At 40.1% G+C, this 16,741-nt stretch overlaps 1 protein-coding gene across 3 annotated transcripts in view; it reads left to right on the top strand.

Moving 5' to 3' along the window:
- Positions 1 to 16,741, top strand: part of FBXO42 (F-box protein 42) — a 65,902-nt gene that overhangs the window by 29,749 nt on the left and 19,412 nt on the right. For all 3 annotated transcript variants that reach the window (XM_057697597.1, XM_057697609.1, XM_057697602.1), the window contains one exon: positions 8,630 to 8,764. In XM_057697597.1, the coding sequence (XP_057553580.1) occupies positions 8,630 to 8,764 (135 nt within the window). The remainder of the gene's footprint in view (positions 1 to 8,629; positions 8,765 to 16,741) is intronic.

Here is a 16,741-nt window from a genome sequence, read left to right as displayed (position 1 = left end):
GGAAAACAAAGGAAAAGCATACGTGAGGGTGTTTCTGGGATCCTGCTTAGGGAGTAACCAGAGCTTAGCACTAACTCTTGCAGTAGCTCTTTATTTTAACATAGTATATATCCAGCAAACACTGAATTTGACTATGGTCACAAAATATTTTGAACATAAAAGATATTGATTATAAAATACAAATTTAAGTAGTAAAATTATAAATAAAATGTTCTGGCAAATAGATATAATTCAGAGTTTTCAACTTATTTTAGAAGTAACTAAGTGATTTTTGTAGATACCATTTTATTCTTTTTTTTTTTTTTTTAAGTTGCTCCATGCACCTTGCAGGATCTTAGATCCCCCACCAGAGATTGAACCCAGTCCCCAACAGTAAGAGCACTGAGTCTTAACCCCTGGACTGCCAGGGAATTCCTGTTACCATTTTATTCTATTAGTGATTTATATCCCTTCATCAAAGTGAGACTGAGATGTGATATATCTTAGGCCAGTAAAGGTGTATTTATTAATGATTTTACATAAAGAAAGTTCATTGAGAGGAGAGGGAAGCCTCTTAGAAAGTTCTCAGAACTACTGCTTTAGTTATGTTAGTTCTGTGTTGAGAAACCTTCAGTGTCTGTACAGTGCCTACAGGATAAAAGCTAAACTTAATCTTATATTTAAAACCCTCTTTAAGTTGACTTACTTCTAAATTTACCACTTCATCTCCCAACTTTTCACAAGAGCTCTCCTCTTTCAAGTTGTCCCTTTGCTGTACTTGTTTCTTCCTCTCTAGAGTATTCCCATCCACTTAGCTGAAGCCTGCTTCTTGAAAACTCAGTTGAAGTTCTCACTCCTTTGGGAAACCTTTTCTCAACTCTCTAGCCCACAGAAAAAATTTTCCTGTTCTGCGTTTACGTCTGGAGAATTAATTTGGCACTTAACTCACATTGTCTTTCATTGTTAGCTTGTATGTTTGTGTCTTTTTTTTTTTTTTAAGCCGTATTTTGAACTCTTGAGGGGAAGGAGGGTTATTGGTTACCTATGTTGCATAAAAATTACCTGCAAACTTAGCAGCTTAAAACAACATTTATTATCTCACAGACTTCCTGAGGGTCAGGAATTTGGGTGTGGCTTAGCTGGGAGGTTCTGGTTCAGGGTATCTCATGAGGCTGCAGTCAGTCTGTCAGCCTGGGCTGCAGTCACCTGAGGGCTTGGCTGGGGCCTGGGAAATCTTGCTTCCAAGCTCACTCGGTAACTGTTCATAGGAGACTCAGTTCCTTACTCCATGGACCTCTCCATAGAGCTGCTCACGACTTGACTGCTGACTTCCCACAAAATGAATAATCTGAGAGAGAAACAGAGACAGGCACTAAGATAGCAGCCATGGTATCTTTTACAACCTAATCTCTGAGGTGAAAACCATCTTTTCTGCTCTGTCCTATAGGTCACACAGGGATTGACCAAGGGTGTAATACCAGGAAGTGAGGATTCTTGGAGGCCTCTTGGAGGTTGACTACCCCAGACTATATGCTATATTCTTATATCCAGAGGAGAGTTCAATAAACAATAACTCATCATTGCCTTTGAACTGGATCTAAATAGATCAAAGGAACGGGTCAAACTATTTGCTGTGTTTCCAGTTCTCTCAGGGAGCTATTTTTACTTGTGCTATTGTAAACCCCCTAGAGCAGTAGATCTTAAAGTGTGATTCCTGGACTCTGGGGGAGGAAGGCGTCTGTGAGACTCTTTGGGGGATCTGTGAAGTCAGAACTGGCTCTGTTTGTTTTAATCTGTGAGTGTGTGGTAGTGAAGAGCACAGTGATCACTACAGTAGCCGAGCTCCCTTACCTTGAGTCACGCACACGCTGCAGCAGTTCTCCCTAGCATTGCTTTGGCACCATTAGTGCAGATGTCAATACAGTGAAAAAAACAATTAATTACTACTTCTACGACTATTACTACTACTGCTACATATTATTATTATTGTAATAAAAATAGTTTTGAAAGAGTCTCAGATGTTTTCAGAGGTCCACAGACCACACTTTTAATCATCACTGCAATAAACTATACATGAATCCTTGCTGAGAATATTTAATAAAATTAAAGGAGGATCCATATTAGGTCCAATATTTATTGTCGAGGGAGAGATAACTTCAATTACCTACAGATGATTGGAATGAGAAGCAGAGATGAGGTTTCTAAAGATAAGGCTTTTTTTAGGATGGTGTTTTTGAAACAAGTAGTTTTAGAACCCTAAGTGAGGGAAGTCAAATGAATCTGGGTAAAATTGAAACCAAAATAGGAAATAGGGGTGAATAATTATCATAGCAACAGTTTGGCTTTCTGATGAGAGAGGGAAAAAATATTTTTCAGTTAACTAGCTTTTGAAAAGAGTATTACCACAAAACAGAGGTAGTTTTTTGAAGGGGAAATAGAAAGGAATAGTACTATGAGTAAGCTCACAGAAGCTCAGAGGTTGGTGGATTTTTTTTTTTTTTTCTTTTTTTTTTAGGTGCACGGGCTTAGTTGCTCTGTGGCATGTGGAATCCTCCCAGGGCAGGGCTCGAACCCCTGTCCCCTGCATTGGCAGGCGGATTCTTTACCACTGTGCCACCTAGGAAGTCCGATTGGTGGATTTTGATGTTTGTTTTTGCTTAAAAATTTTTTTTTCATTTCCTTGCAATCTAAGAAAAAGTGCCATAGATTTTTTTCAGTGGTATCTCTGTGTCTCATTGTCTTTCATTGTCTCTTTCGGGCTCTTTATTGTTTCCTTCCATCTGTCTCTACTTGCTAACTGGCAAACTGAAGAAGATTGTTACAGGGAATGGGCAGTTTTCAAAATAGGTTGAAAACAAGGCATTCTTTTCATTTTTTTCCTTAGCTCCTTCAACTTCCAACTCTGTATTTCTCCCTTGAGCTCTATTTTATTCCTTATACCTAACTTGTGTTGAGCTTAAGATCCACATTTCCAGTTCTTTGCTCTTATTATGAACCACAAAGATACACAGATGTATCATATTTAGTCAGCCCAAAGTAGAATTTAGTAGTTTCCCCCAGATTTTCTCCTCTCCCTAATTTCGTTAATGATATTATCATTCTCTCAATTATACAAGCTTGAAATCTTGGATTAATCATCAATTCCTCTCCCTCCCTCAACAACAAAAGTCAAATCTTGTTAATTCTGTTCTGTCTCTGCAATCTCTCTGATATCTTTGCTTTTAACCCCCCCCCATTACTCACACTTATGACTTAATCATTCCACCTTTCCTAAATCTTTTTTTTTTTGGCTGCACCTCGTGGCACGCGAGATCTTAGTTCTCTAACAAGGGATGAAACCCATGCCTCCTACAGTGGAAGCGTGGAGTCTTAACCACTGGACTGCCAAGGAAGTCCACCTAAATCTTTTCTAAACAGCCTCCTTTCCTTTCCTCTCTCTTCATCTGAACCTGGTCTAGACAGTTGGCAGCCATCTCTAAAACTGGGGACAGTGCCACCTCCTAGGGCATTTGGAAATGTGTAAGGTCATTGTTTATTGTCTTGACTGGAAAGTACTACAGGCAGTTACTAGGTAGGGACCAGGGTTGCTAAGTGTCTTACAGTGAATGGGATGACCCTGCACACAAAGAATAGACCTGCTCAAAATGACAGGAGCCCCTGTCAGGAAACACTGCAAATCTGAAACATGAAATCAACCCTGTCATTCCTCTGCCAAAAAGCCTCAGCCTTTTTGCGCTGCATGTAGAAGTTTCCACTCCACCTGGCATTCACCCAGCTTACCTTTTCAGCTTGACTCACTGCTGCACCCTTACACAGCCAGGTTCTACCCACATGAGATTCCTTGCTTGTCTTAAACTTCCCTACTTCGTGGCTTTGCTTAGAGGCCCTGATTTCATTTTCCCTTCCCCTCCCATTCCTTTTCACCCCTAGACTTGTTTGCCCCATGTCAATTGACTGAAAATGTCCTGACCTCTAAAACCCATCTCAGAGACAAAACCAAAAGCCACCTTCTTTCAAACTGCTCTCACGTTTCCCACCATGGAGATTAAGCTCTTCTCTTTCTCTGCTTATGCTCCTTCGGTACATTCTTCATACCTTCCTCTTAATGTTTATTACCACCTGTCTTTTACTGTAATTATCTGTGTAAGAGAGGCTGCATGCAAAGGAAGAACTTTAGACTTGGGAAGTAAATTCCTTGGCTCCTCTAACCCACAGTTTCCTTATCTGTAAAATGTGTATGTGTATGACAAATTCTGTTTATGCCACAGGGTTGCTAGGAAAATTAATTGAGGAAACATTTGTAAAAATATGTATTTAACTTGCAGAATGATAGGACGATGATGATTCTCCTCCACAAGGCTGTTGTCTACTTGAGGACAGCCAGGCTCCATGTCTTAGACATCTGTGTATCTTTCACAACACCTGGTTCATAGTTGACATCTATTAATTCTGTGGAATTGTGTAACGAAGATACAGGCAATAGAGCTTCTTTCTTCTGTAAAAGTCTGGGACAGAAAATGCAGGGGGAGTAAAACAAAGCCAGTTCTCTTAGTTATTTGATGAGTGTCTGCATGGCCAATCATGCAATCCTTGATTAAGGTAGAATGGCCCTTTCAGGTTGATACAGGGGTCTGTTGAGTCCCCAGCATTATGTTTGTTTGTTTGTTTGTTTGTTTATTGACTACGTTGGGTCTTTGTTGCTGCACGTGGCCTTCTCTCTGGTTGCGGCTAGTGGGGGCTACTCTTCGTTGTGGTGCACAGGCTTCTTGTTGCAGTGGCTTCTTTTGTTGCAGAGCGTGGGCTCTAGGCTCGTGGGCTTCAGTAATTGCAGCACATGGGCTCAGTAGTTGTGGCGCACGAGCTTAGTTGCTCCGAGATATGTGGGATCTTCCCGGACCAGGGCTCAAACCCATGTCCCCTGCACTAGCAGGTGGATTCTTAACCACTGCACCACCAGGGAAGTCCCCCAGCATTATGTTTTGAAAAACCTTTTAGTGTTTAGGCTGCAAATATGGTCAAGTCATTCCATACCCTTGCTAATCTTGCTCCTGCAATAGCCAGCAGGCCCAGACTGGATAACCAGTCTTTCTTATTCCATAGTTATGTAATTACAGGGCTTATCAAATATGTCCTGGCTTGTAGATGTGAGACACATGACAGCATAGTCTCTAAGCATGGGATAAATGCCTCAGGACCTTTCCCTGGAGACAAGTGAGGAAACGAGAATTTAACCTCTGAAAGTGCAAAAATTAGAGTTCAGTGAACAGTCACTACTAGGCACCATGGAAAATGTGAAGCAACTAGAAGACCTTGTACTTTAGAAGATTATAATACAGTAGGAAAGTATTCAGAATACTGAAGAACTCTTTGCTTTTTGTGTGTGTAATTGTGAATATTTGACTTGTCTTCGAATAGGGATTATTAGATTTTAACTTGAGGTATGTGACTTGCAGTAGTTGTGGAGCAGTCAAGCACATTTCAGAAAACTTGAAGAGATTTAGCAGTTGGAATAATCACATTCTTAATGTTATTTCTTAGCGGAGTAGTCATACCATACTATGAATGGTAACTATTGTATAGCACATTCCAGTGGTCTAGATGTTCTGAAAGGAAAATGTTCTGTTTGGGTGGAGAACTTTGGTAAAAGGAAGTATCTACTTGAGCCCTGGTATTTGCTTAAATTCTTAATTTTTTCTAAAAGGCTCGTTGAACTTGTTGGGTCCCCAGCCCCCACCCAGACCAACATGTAGGCATCTTAAATAAAAATAGACAAACATAGTTCAGTAGGATGCTTAAAATATTTGAGTGTGTTATTGATGGCTATTTTCTCATTCCCATTATATCTGAGTTCTAAACATAGCTGCCTAAATTGACTCCCTTCCTCTCCAAGCTTTGTTGATAATGACTGCTGGACATTGAAAATACAGTGTGTGAAACTTGTCGTTTCAGTCCCATTAGCTTTGCATAGAGTTTGGGCTGTGCCTTCCTCTTCCAGAAACCTTTGTTTGCTCAAAGAGAAGCAGGAAAATGCCGATTGCCTTATTTTAGTATAGGATTAAAATACACGTGGTAAGGACCTCATGGGGCCCAGCTTCTGGCTAGGTTTTCAATCCAAATAGAGAAGAAGAATGTTTGCTACCTCTTTGAAAAATAAAGGCACTGTGCTTTTTTGCTACATGAAGGAAGCAGCTGCCAAGAGTTGATCTTTGAGGAATAGTGGGACATAAACAAGCCCGACTCTTTTAGTTATGAAATCATGGATTTGTCTTATTAAACATTGTTATAATGGACATCAGTTAAGGTTTCAGAAGTCAGAGGACATTGCTAATTTCTGTTCTGTGGTTATGCATTATCAAGAGGAAGAGAAGGTTCTTTTATGCCAGGTACCAGTTGGTTCAGTTCAAAATTGCCCCAATTTGTTGGAGTAGCTAGTTCAAAAAAGGTGTGAGGAGACCAGGATACCTGAAGCTCAGCTCCTTTAGTGGAGATTAAAGTGTGGCTTCAGTAATTATCCTTTTTGTTTGTTTAATGTCATCTAACTTGATCCTTTGTTATTTGCTGTTCTTAACAAACCTGAAACATGAGAAATGGAATCACATAGGATTTTACTTCTTTTTTTTTTTTCCTTTGGGCCACACCACACAGCTTGTGGGATTGAACTCAGGCTTTGGCAGTGAAAGCAGAGTCCTAACCACTGGACTGCCAGAGAATTCCCAGGATTTTACTTCGTAATAGACTTTCTTATTGGAATGTTAATTTAAAAACTGATGTAGATATGGATTAAAAGTTATTTTCAAAGGCAAAGAAAGTCAGTAGGGAAAGAAAAGGGGTTGGGGGAATGCCCTGGCAGTCCAGTGGTTAGGACTGTGAGCTTTCACTGCAGGGGCCCAGGTTTGATCCCTGGTCAGGGAACTAAGATCCCGCAAGCTGCACAACACAACCAAAAGACAGAGAGGGAGGGAGAGGGAGAGAGAGAGGGAGACGGGGGCAGGGGAAAGGAAGAGTGGAAAGTGTAAAATCATTTAAACCTTCATATACCATTGTAGCACGTTTGAGCTCTGGGAGTAATTAAGTATTTTGCAAATGTGAGCCTGTTGATGATTAAATGGTATTTCATTTCTTCACATCATTAGTTTCTTTAATTTATTTATTAATTTGAAAAGTCTGTAGCTCCGTTATTGCACAGTGTCAGAGGTCAGATGTTTTGGATTTACTCTTTCCATTGGCTGAGATTACTGGGTATAAGTGACTGAACACATTGCTTTTATTATTTTTTAACTCATCCAATTTTCAGACTTGCTTTCCTAATGTAGAGAGTCCTTTAAGGCCTGTCAAATGGGCTGAGTTAAGAAAAAATAAAAAAGAAGGGTTATCCCAGAGCTAGTATATATCACAGAGGTAATTATAGCAGTGGCCTTTCCTTTTTTCTGAACTTGAGTAAGTGGTGCCAGAGTTCAGAAGAGATCTTAAAAAGAGTAGTGTGCTAATAAGCTGAACCAGACCAACAGATAAACTGGGTGGTCACTGAAACCATGCACTAGTGGGTTGAATCTCTGAATTTCTTTTCCACTTCCACTTTCTTTTATGTGACACTTAACTGTTTTAGCCTAGTTTCAAACTGAGAGGTCTGTTTTTCCCACTGGTATGCATGAAGTGAATGAAAAGTTTTGCTTAGCCCTTTTCCTGAAATCCAAGTTGGTAAATGCAGGACTGTAAGGAGTATGGTCATCTTTTCCAAAAGATAGAGGCTAAGTGAGCTTTCCAGTGAGAAGCAAGGTGACAGAGCTTAGCTTTCATGTCTCTCATCTGGACTCTGGCTCTGGTCTTTCTGGTTTTAGGGGAACAGCCCCTCTCACAGTCATTGACTCTTTTCTTCAGAATAGTGCCCATTGGTGAGGTGTATATAACCACCTAGTTAAAAAGGCTATTCTTAGAGACCTTGGTGCTTTTTAAATATTACTTACTGCATTGGTTTTCTATTCAGCACTAACCAGTTGGCCTGGGTGGCTTTTGGATACACCTAGGGGCTTAATGACTTTCATGTTTTTTCTCTCGGTTGTTTGGGGGCCATACTACTTCTGAGATCCCTGAGCTACATTGGTTCTGTATATGTGGTTACTTTATGACCTTGACTACAGTTGTTTTCTGTCATTCTCTTTCATATAAAGTCTTGTTTTGTGCTTCATGTTTCATCTGTGAGCAAAAGCAGTAAGAGGAGGACTGGTGGAGAGAAATGGGAGGACAGAGTACTTCTGTTAGCACCGACTATCTTCACCTAGCCCTAGAGGATAATGATACAGATTTAGATTAATTATGCAGCTGTGCTGAAATTTCACTCACTGAGCACCCTTAATCTGAATTCTTGTGTGCTCTTACTAGAATTATACTGTCTTATTTAATGATATCATTGTCAGTTTGCTTAGTGTGCTCAGAAATAACATTTCCATAGCTTTTCTCTGGTCCTTATTTTAAAGGTTAATGTGATATTGATCAAACTGAAAACAAGAGGCTGGCTCTAGAAAGGTTGGCACCTGGGAAAAATTGTGTAATGTGTGAAATAATTGATCTTTGAAAGATATGGGCTATGGTTAAGGTGTTAGAGTGGCTTCAGAAGTAGACATCAGTTATTCATTCATTGTCTTCTTTCTAGGTGCGTGCTATTATGATGCTAATCAGTCTATGTATGTGTTTGGAGGTTGTACCCAGAGCAGCTGCAATGCTGCCTTCAATGACCTCTGGAGACTTGACCTAAATAGCAAAGAGTGGATCCGACCTTTGGCTTCAGGTAAGAGAGAAAATGCTGATCTTTGCCTCCTTACCAGGTAACTCCCTTTGCGTGGAAACTCTACCTGATCCTTTTGGTGTCGGTCTCAAGAACAGATTACTGGGGCCCCAGGTCCTTTGTCAAGTCTGCTTGTAAATGCTAAGAGTAGTATGCTTGTGTAGGGTCTTTCAATTTTTTTTAAATTATACTTTCATTAGTATTGGTACCCTGCCAAAATTGCTGTGCTGCTGTGTGAATTCATGTATGTGGCTTTCTCAAGTACTCGTACAGGTGTGATATGCTCTTCGGTGTGAAGTTGAAGTAAGAGCAGAAGCACAGTCGTGAGAACTGAGGTGGACTGACAGAAGCCATTGTCCCAGGGCTAAGAGCTCTGAATGTCTTTTGTTGTTGCCAGCTCAGCTGTGTGGGGGGTGTGTGGAACGTGCCTCTGCTGGTTACTTTTAACAGCTCAGGAGTGTGGGAAGATCCCACAGTAGCTGCGTTCCTGCACAGTCCCACTATGCCAGAATTCTGGCAGAAAGAAACTAGATTATTTTCTTTTCACTTAACCTTTCTTGGGGAAGAAACACACACGCGCGTGCGCACACATACAATTATTTTTGCACTCAGGAGGTGGGACAGTTTGAAAAGGCACAGTTATAAGATTGGAGGGGCTGGTGTGATGGAGAAATAGAGTCCACTGAGTATAAAGTATTCTGCTAGATTTGTTGGCAAGCTTTTCCCAAACATTCTTTATTTTGATTTTCAAGGTCGGAATTCACTCTAAGACTGAGGAGACTTTGGTATTCCTTGGGCAGATTCCATACCTATTTAGGTCCTGATGTACTTTGATTACTAAACAGAAGGCAACATGGTATATTAGAAAGGGCACTGGACGAAGAGGGAGGAGACATAAGTTTCATTTCCTGGCAAAATCACCAATTCTCCATGTAACTGTGAACAAATTACCATATCTTTCTGGGAGAAATATGGAGGAGGACCGGAAGATTCTGTTTTTAAATAGGTAGGGAAAGCAGGTTTATGTTTCCCTTTATTTCTGTAATCACTGCTATGAATGTCTAGGCCAGGGGCTTGAAATCTTTTTATGAGAAGAAGCTATGTTTTGCTTCCCCAAAGCTACAAGCTGCTGTTTCTTCCCTTTGCAATAGGCAGGTATAGGAGGGAGGAGCATACTGACAGTGGATACTCACAGGTGGGGCTGGGTTTTGCATAGATGAAACTCTTTTAAATTATTGGGAAGATGAAGTGTTCATCTTTAAAATTTTTTGAAGATTGGTACTGTTTTAGAGCCTTCAGAATTTTGTACTTTGGATCATTTCCTTTTCTAGTACTTTGTCCCTTATTGTACTTAATGCAATATTGGTTAATACTTAGAATCACAGATTCTAAAATGTAGAGGGTCTTTTTGGCTTAAGCATCCTGTTGCCACTGTACTTATTGTCTGGGCCCCATTTCAGAGTAGCTTCGATGTTCCAGTCACAAAATGTGAATACTGCCTTTCTCTGTTTTGTAACCAAGCTTTATAACTTTGATAATTTAGCATGGGTGTTGCTCTTTCTTGTAGATGTGAAGCTCTGGACCTTTATAGCCTGTCGGCATCTACTTTGCTTATTTTTACTTATTTCTCCCTAAAAGATAGACATAGGATTTTTTTGTTTTTATTGCTGTTAACTACTAAGTTTAAAGACTGTGATTTGAAATCCCCAAAGTAGAAGTATCAGAGAAATAACTGACTTTGTAATTCAGATTCTACAACAGATCTGAATGTTTTAAAAATACAGTGTTAGACTGTTCCCTTTTATAAAACATGTTAGCTCCTGAATGTTTAAAAGTTAGGCATTTTCTGACTAAATGTCTCAAAGAATCTAGTTTCTGCTTCAGTCTAATCTGCAATTAGAGCCTAGTCTTAGAGGGGAAAAACTGAGCTTTTTGAAATGTCTTCTTTAAAAAAACAAACGAACAGTAGTTTAATAAAGAGTCCTGTGAGATTCTCATTTAGGCAGAAATCCCATGGGAAGATTGCCTGAGGAAATGTTTCTATATGCTGTCATGAGTCGCAGCCAAAATTACTTCCTAACTGAAACATCAATGAGTCTTTCTGAATAAAACACAATTGTTGGTATGTCTTGGTGTGCCTGACTCACCCATTTTAGTGCATGGAGGTGGGTAAGTTGGATGGTGGCTTAGGGGAGGGTGCTACCCACCACCCTTTGGTACCAGATGTGAAGTCTTATAGCATTTGAGTATTTGCAAGTGATGAGTATCTAGAGTGATAGTTTTCAGTGCTGTCTTCAAAAGTGTAGCTCTTTGGAAAAGAGCATCAAACAAACAGTGGAACAGTTTGGGTTAGGAGCAGAATCTTGATAAAGAAGGCTACTGTCTATATCTTTTTACATGTGTATTAGGTTATTTTGCAGATGAGACTGGAGCATGTCATTTTGGTTGGTGTCTTAGCGTAGGCTGCCATAACAAAATACCTTAGTGTGGGGGGGCTTTAACAACAGAAATATATTTCTCACAATTCTGGAGACTAGGAGTCCGAGATCGGGATGCTGCTGAAGGCTCTGTTCCTGGCTCTCAGAGAGCTAACAGCTTGCTGTGTCTTCACGTGGCAGAGAGTGAGTTCTGGTATCGCTTCCTCTTTAGAAGAGTATCTAAACCTAATTATCTCCCAAAGCTCCCATCTCCATATGCCATCACACTGAGATTAGGACTTCAGCGTATGAATTTTGGGAGGACACAGTTCAGTCCATGGCAGTTGGAATTAATGCGATTTGCCAGTGAAACTGTATCCTGTGTTCCTTTTGAAATGATAGAAGGAGGGAGCATCTGGAGGGAGTATGGTGGTGATGAGTGTTGCAGTGACAGCTCTTACAGTTGAAAGTCTCCGACATCTCCAGTGAGGTACCACCTCCTCCCTTCTACGTGAGGGTAGGTGATCCCTACCCTCATGGAGCTTATACTCTAATGGGGAAGAAACAAAAAATAATTATGAAGAAAACCAGGAATGAGATACAGAATAAGAGCAGGGAGAGCTACTTTAAACAGAAGGCAGCCTTTTTTGCTGAGATATGAAAGATGCTGAGTGATGGGACGTGATAATGGCACGTACAAAGAATAGGACATATTGAAGGACCTGAAAGGAGACCTTTGTGGATGTAGCAAAACAAGGAAGGGGTAGAGCGGCACAGATGGAGTTGAGGTGCAGATGGGCGCCAAATCATTCACAGACCCAGGTCTGTGAGATTTTGAGATCTTAAGCAAAGGAGTATTATGATCCTGTTTACATTTTAAAGAACGCTTTTGCTGCTATTTAGGAAATGGATTAAAGGAGGCAAGAAAAAGCAGAGAGAACAGATAGGAGGCTATCAGAATGGTAGAGGTGAGAGACTGTGATGGCTTGGACTAGAGTCCTCGCAGTGGAGATAAAGAGAAGTGAATGAATTTGAGCTGAATTTCTGTGTTAAAATTGATGGGACTTCTTAATGGATTGCATATGGGAGGGTGAGAGGGTCAATCAAGGCTGACTTATGTTTCAGGTTTGTACACTTAGGTAGAGAGTGAGGCCATTTGCTGAAACGGAGAAGAAATATTTGGAAGAGGTTTCTTTTTTTATCTCTTTAAACATTTAAGTGGTGGTATCAAGGAATTAGTTGTTATGGAGAGTTTGGCATTTAAAATAGAGGGCTTGACTTCCCCTAAATGACAGTACAGTCTTTTTGCTGTTAATTCTTCTCTCACCCTTCATTTGTTCATGCGGCAAATATTTATGCATTGCCTACTTTCTGCCTGGTATTGTTTTAGATGCTGGGGATACATGACTGATTAAAACAGACAGAAACACTACTGGAGATTAAATTCAAATGAGGGAAGATATATTTAAAATGACAAGAACATAACAGAATATGTTAGAAGTTGATTAACTCTCTTGAAGCAAAACTATAGCATAGTAAAGGGGATGAGGAATAGGGGAAGGTTATAACTAGGGGGATCAGGGTAGACCTCATGGCGAAGGTGGCGTCAGAACAAAGACTTGATGGGTACAAGAAGTGAACCATGTGGATAGCTGAGGAACGAACATTCCAAACAGAATAACCAGCACAGCGTTCAGAGCTTGGGACAGTCAAGGGATAATGAGGAACCCGTGTGGCTAGAACAGTGAACAAAGGAGAGTGCACTAGGAGAGGCTGGACAGATAACGGGAGGAGAGGGTGTTGCACACACAAGGCTTTCTGGCTTTTACAAAGACTTTGTGGACTTTGTCATATTCTTTGAGTGAAATGGCTGGTCATGAGGTTGCTGAGAAGACTGTAAGAGAGCAAGTGTAGAAATGAGGTCAGTTAAGAAATGGTAGTGATACTTTATGCAAGAAATGATGGTGATGTGGACTAGGGCGTTAACAGAAAAATAAAAATTGGATGCATTGGTTAGAGCCCACAGTTGGAATATGGAGTGTGAAAGAAAAAGAGGAGTCAAGGATGGCCATAAGTTTGCACAGTATCTGAATAAAAATCATACTTGGGATGATTTCACCTTTGTTTGTTGTCCATAAATGCTCATCATTGAAACTCAAGAAAAGATGGCTGTGAAGTTTGCGTTAAGGATCATAATCATATGTTATCATATATTTAAGCTACTTCACTCAAAAGGAGCAGAATTTACTCTGGCTTACTTCCGTATTCCAAGACTTTAATGCTGCCTGCTGGCAATAGGAACACTGCTGGAATTCATCCTTGAACAGAGCTTTTTCTGAACTGGAACTCTACAATAAAAAGCAGTGAAGGAAAGAAAGAAAAAAGAATGGCTGTTAGGATTTTTAGCCTGGGCACTTGAAAGAAAGGAGTTGCATTCACTGAGATGAGTAAGACTGTGGGTCGCCAGGGTTGGCAAAGTGCAGGAGAGATGAGAAATTCAGTTTGAAACGTGTTAAATTTGAAATGCACATTAGGACATCCGAGTAGGAAAACATATGTGTCTTGAGTTCAGGGGAGAAATGCAGGCTACAAACATTTGTCTAGATAGCCAAATGGGAGTCGTATAGATGGATTTAAAGCTGGGAGACTGGATGAGATTACAAGGGCGTAAGTGAAGACAGAGGAGGCTAAGTCTGGGAGACTCCATTTGAAGATCAGTGAGGAGAGGGGGAAACCGCAAAACACTAGAGAAAGAGCAAGAGGGCAGGGGTGGTATGAGAAAACCAGAGAATGTGGCATCTTGGAAGCTACCGTACTTGCACATGTTTCCAGGAGAGGAGTAAGTAATCAACCATGTCATATATAGCTAAGGGGTCAAGTCATACAATGACTGAGAATTGACTTTGAATTTAGTAACGAGAATATTTTCAATGAGAGGTAGGGATGAAGCCTCCTTGGAATGGTTTTAAGAGAATGGGAAGAGAGGAGTTGAAGAAAGTAAGTATGAACAATACATTATTTTTTTTTAAGTGTTGCTATAAAGGACAGCAGGGAAGTGAGGTGCTAAGTAGAGATGATTGTAGAATGACAGGATTTTTTTTTTAAGATGGCAGATATAGCACGTTTATATGCTGATGGCAGTGAGCTTCTAGAGGGAGGAATTGATTTGGATAGAGAGGAAGAATTAATTGCTAGGACAGTGTCTTCGAATAATGACAAAGGCAGAATCTACTATACAAGTGGAGGGGGTGACTGTGAATAGGAACATTGACCCTTTATCCAGAGGAAGAACTGGTGGAAGTTCTCTGCTGATTGCTTTATCACTCAGATGAAGTCATTAAGGGTGGGAGAGAACAGAAACCATTAGAAATCCTGGTGGGTGATTATGAATGCTCAGGGATATTCATTGTAGTCTTTGCCAGGTGGTTCTAGGAGGTTGAGTGTTTCACCTCCTTGTGTTGTACTAAGGTAACACCTTCACTCTTAAACAGTTTTGTTTGCCTCCACCTATGTCCAATTCCCAAAGCAAATGAGTAGTTCTTAGGATAGATACTTCGAAAGACTAATGTTTGAACCACTCTTTCCAAAACACCCTTTATTCAAACTGAGGCTAATTTTGGCATCTGTTTAATATATAATACCATAAGTCACAGCCTTTCTTGGTTACTTTTAATCAAGGTTGAAATTTGTAAGGAGGAATTTTTACACTTAATACTAGACTGTTCTGATTTTCAAAACTTATTTATTAAACATTAGCTCACACCCATTTACAAAGGGGGAACAAATTTCCGTTTTAAAACTTTCCGTAGTTATGAGAGTCTATAAATATTGGGAGAGCCTATATATAAACTTGTTAGGTAAAGATTTAAAGCTCAGCCTGTGAACTCTAGTCCTGGAGCACAGTTAATTTTCCTACCACATTCTCCCCATAGAATCTTCTTTCCCAAAGATTGTTTTTTCTCCTTTCCAGTTTCTTCCCTTTCAGTCACACATGGAGTTTCAAGTGATGGCTTGTGGTTCAGGCCCTTTGTTTCAGAAAAACATATCAAGATCCGAGATATACAAACTAGATGCCTGTTCTAATCTTGGCCTTGCTACTCCTGAGCTACTTACCTTTGAAGTTAATCACTTTTGCATTCTCTGGGCCTCGATTTCCTTTGCTGTGTAAAGAGGGAAAGATAAGACCACTGTTCCTAAAACCACACAGCAAACCACCTGGGAAACTGACTAAAAATATAGATTCTTCAGCCTCGTAACAGAGTCACTCACCTAATCTCAAGGGATTGGGGATAGTGGTGGATCTGTATTTTAAAAAAGAAAATGTCCCAGTTGATTCTAAACCTACCTAAATTTGGAAACCCTGGATCGCTGCAAAATCTTCTTGCTTTCTTATTGTGCAAACTCTGACCTCACTTTGCCAAACTGGACTCCGTAACTGTTGTTAAGAATGGCTGCTTTGTGCTCTCTTAGCTGCTTCTTTGTAGAAATAGCTACCTGTTAACCCTAGTCAGGAGTAGCTTACTTGCTGAGGCAGTGATTATGGAGAAAGGTTTGGAGGTGGGGTGTTATTTGCCACAGACTCTTCCTACATACTATCTCACTTTCAAACCAACCCAACTAGGTTGGCACTACTATTATCCCCATTTTGCAGATGAAGAAACTGAAGCTCAGAGAATCACTTAATAATTTACCTAAGATCACACAGCCAGTAAGTGATGGAGCGGTGATTGAAATGCAGGATTTTGTCTGTAAAGTCTGTGTTTTTTCCTACTGTAACATGCTGTGAGTAGTTGTATTTTTTTCTATAGTTTACTAGTTTCGCATTATCAATTTTACTTTTTAAGTGGACTTTTAAATTTTAGAATAGAACAGAGTTCCCACACCCAGTTTTCCCTGTTGTTAACATCTAGTTATAATAGTACATTTATGACAATTAATGAACCAGTATTGCTACATTATTATTAACTAAAATCTGTACTTTATTCAGATTTCCTTATTTTTTTATTCTGGGGTCCTTTTTCTGTTCCAAGATCTCATCCAGGATACATTACATTTAGTCTTCATGTCTCCTTAGGTTCCTCTGGGCTGTGACAGTTTCCTAGACTTCCTTATTTGATGATCTTGACAGTTTTAGGGGTACTGTCAGATATTTTGTGGACTATCATTCAATTATGGTTTGTCTGATGTTTTTCTTATGGTTAGACTTAGCATTATGGATTTGGGGCAGGAAGACCATAGCGGTATAGTGCCCTTTTCATCGCATCCCATCAAGGGTATACACTGTGAACATGATTTATCACTGTTGATGTTAACCTTATCACCTGGCTTGTTTATTAGATTTCTCCACTATCATAATTATTCCTTTTTTTCCCTCCTTTTAAAATTCTTTTTTATAGTTTATTTTCCTGTGATTCTCTCTTCTTTATTTATAGTTGCCCTTCGTCCTTGACACTCCATGCAGTTTGGGGGGGGGCTCGGGTAGCTAAGCTCTCTGGCCAGCGTGTCTGTCGTCAGAGTCGGAAAGGCTGAGGAGCAGAAGGCCTGTCGGTGAAGAAACCTTTTC

This window comes from Hippopotamus amphibius, chromosome 1 (genome assembly GCF_030028045.1).
Source record: "Hippopotamus amphibius kiboko isolate mHipAmp2 chromosome 1, mHipAmp2.hap2, whole genome shotgun sequence".
In the NCBI taxonomy this organism is placed as follows: domain Eukaryota; kingdom Metazoa; phylum Chordata; class Mammalia; order Artiodactyla; family Hippopotamidae; genus Hippopotamus; species Hippopotamus amphibius.
This window is presented reverse-complemented; position numbering and strand designations above follow the sequence as displayed.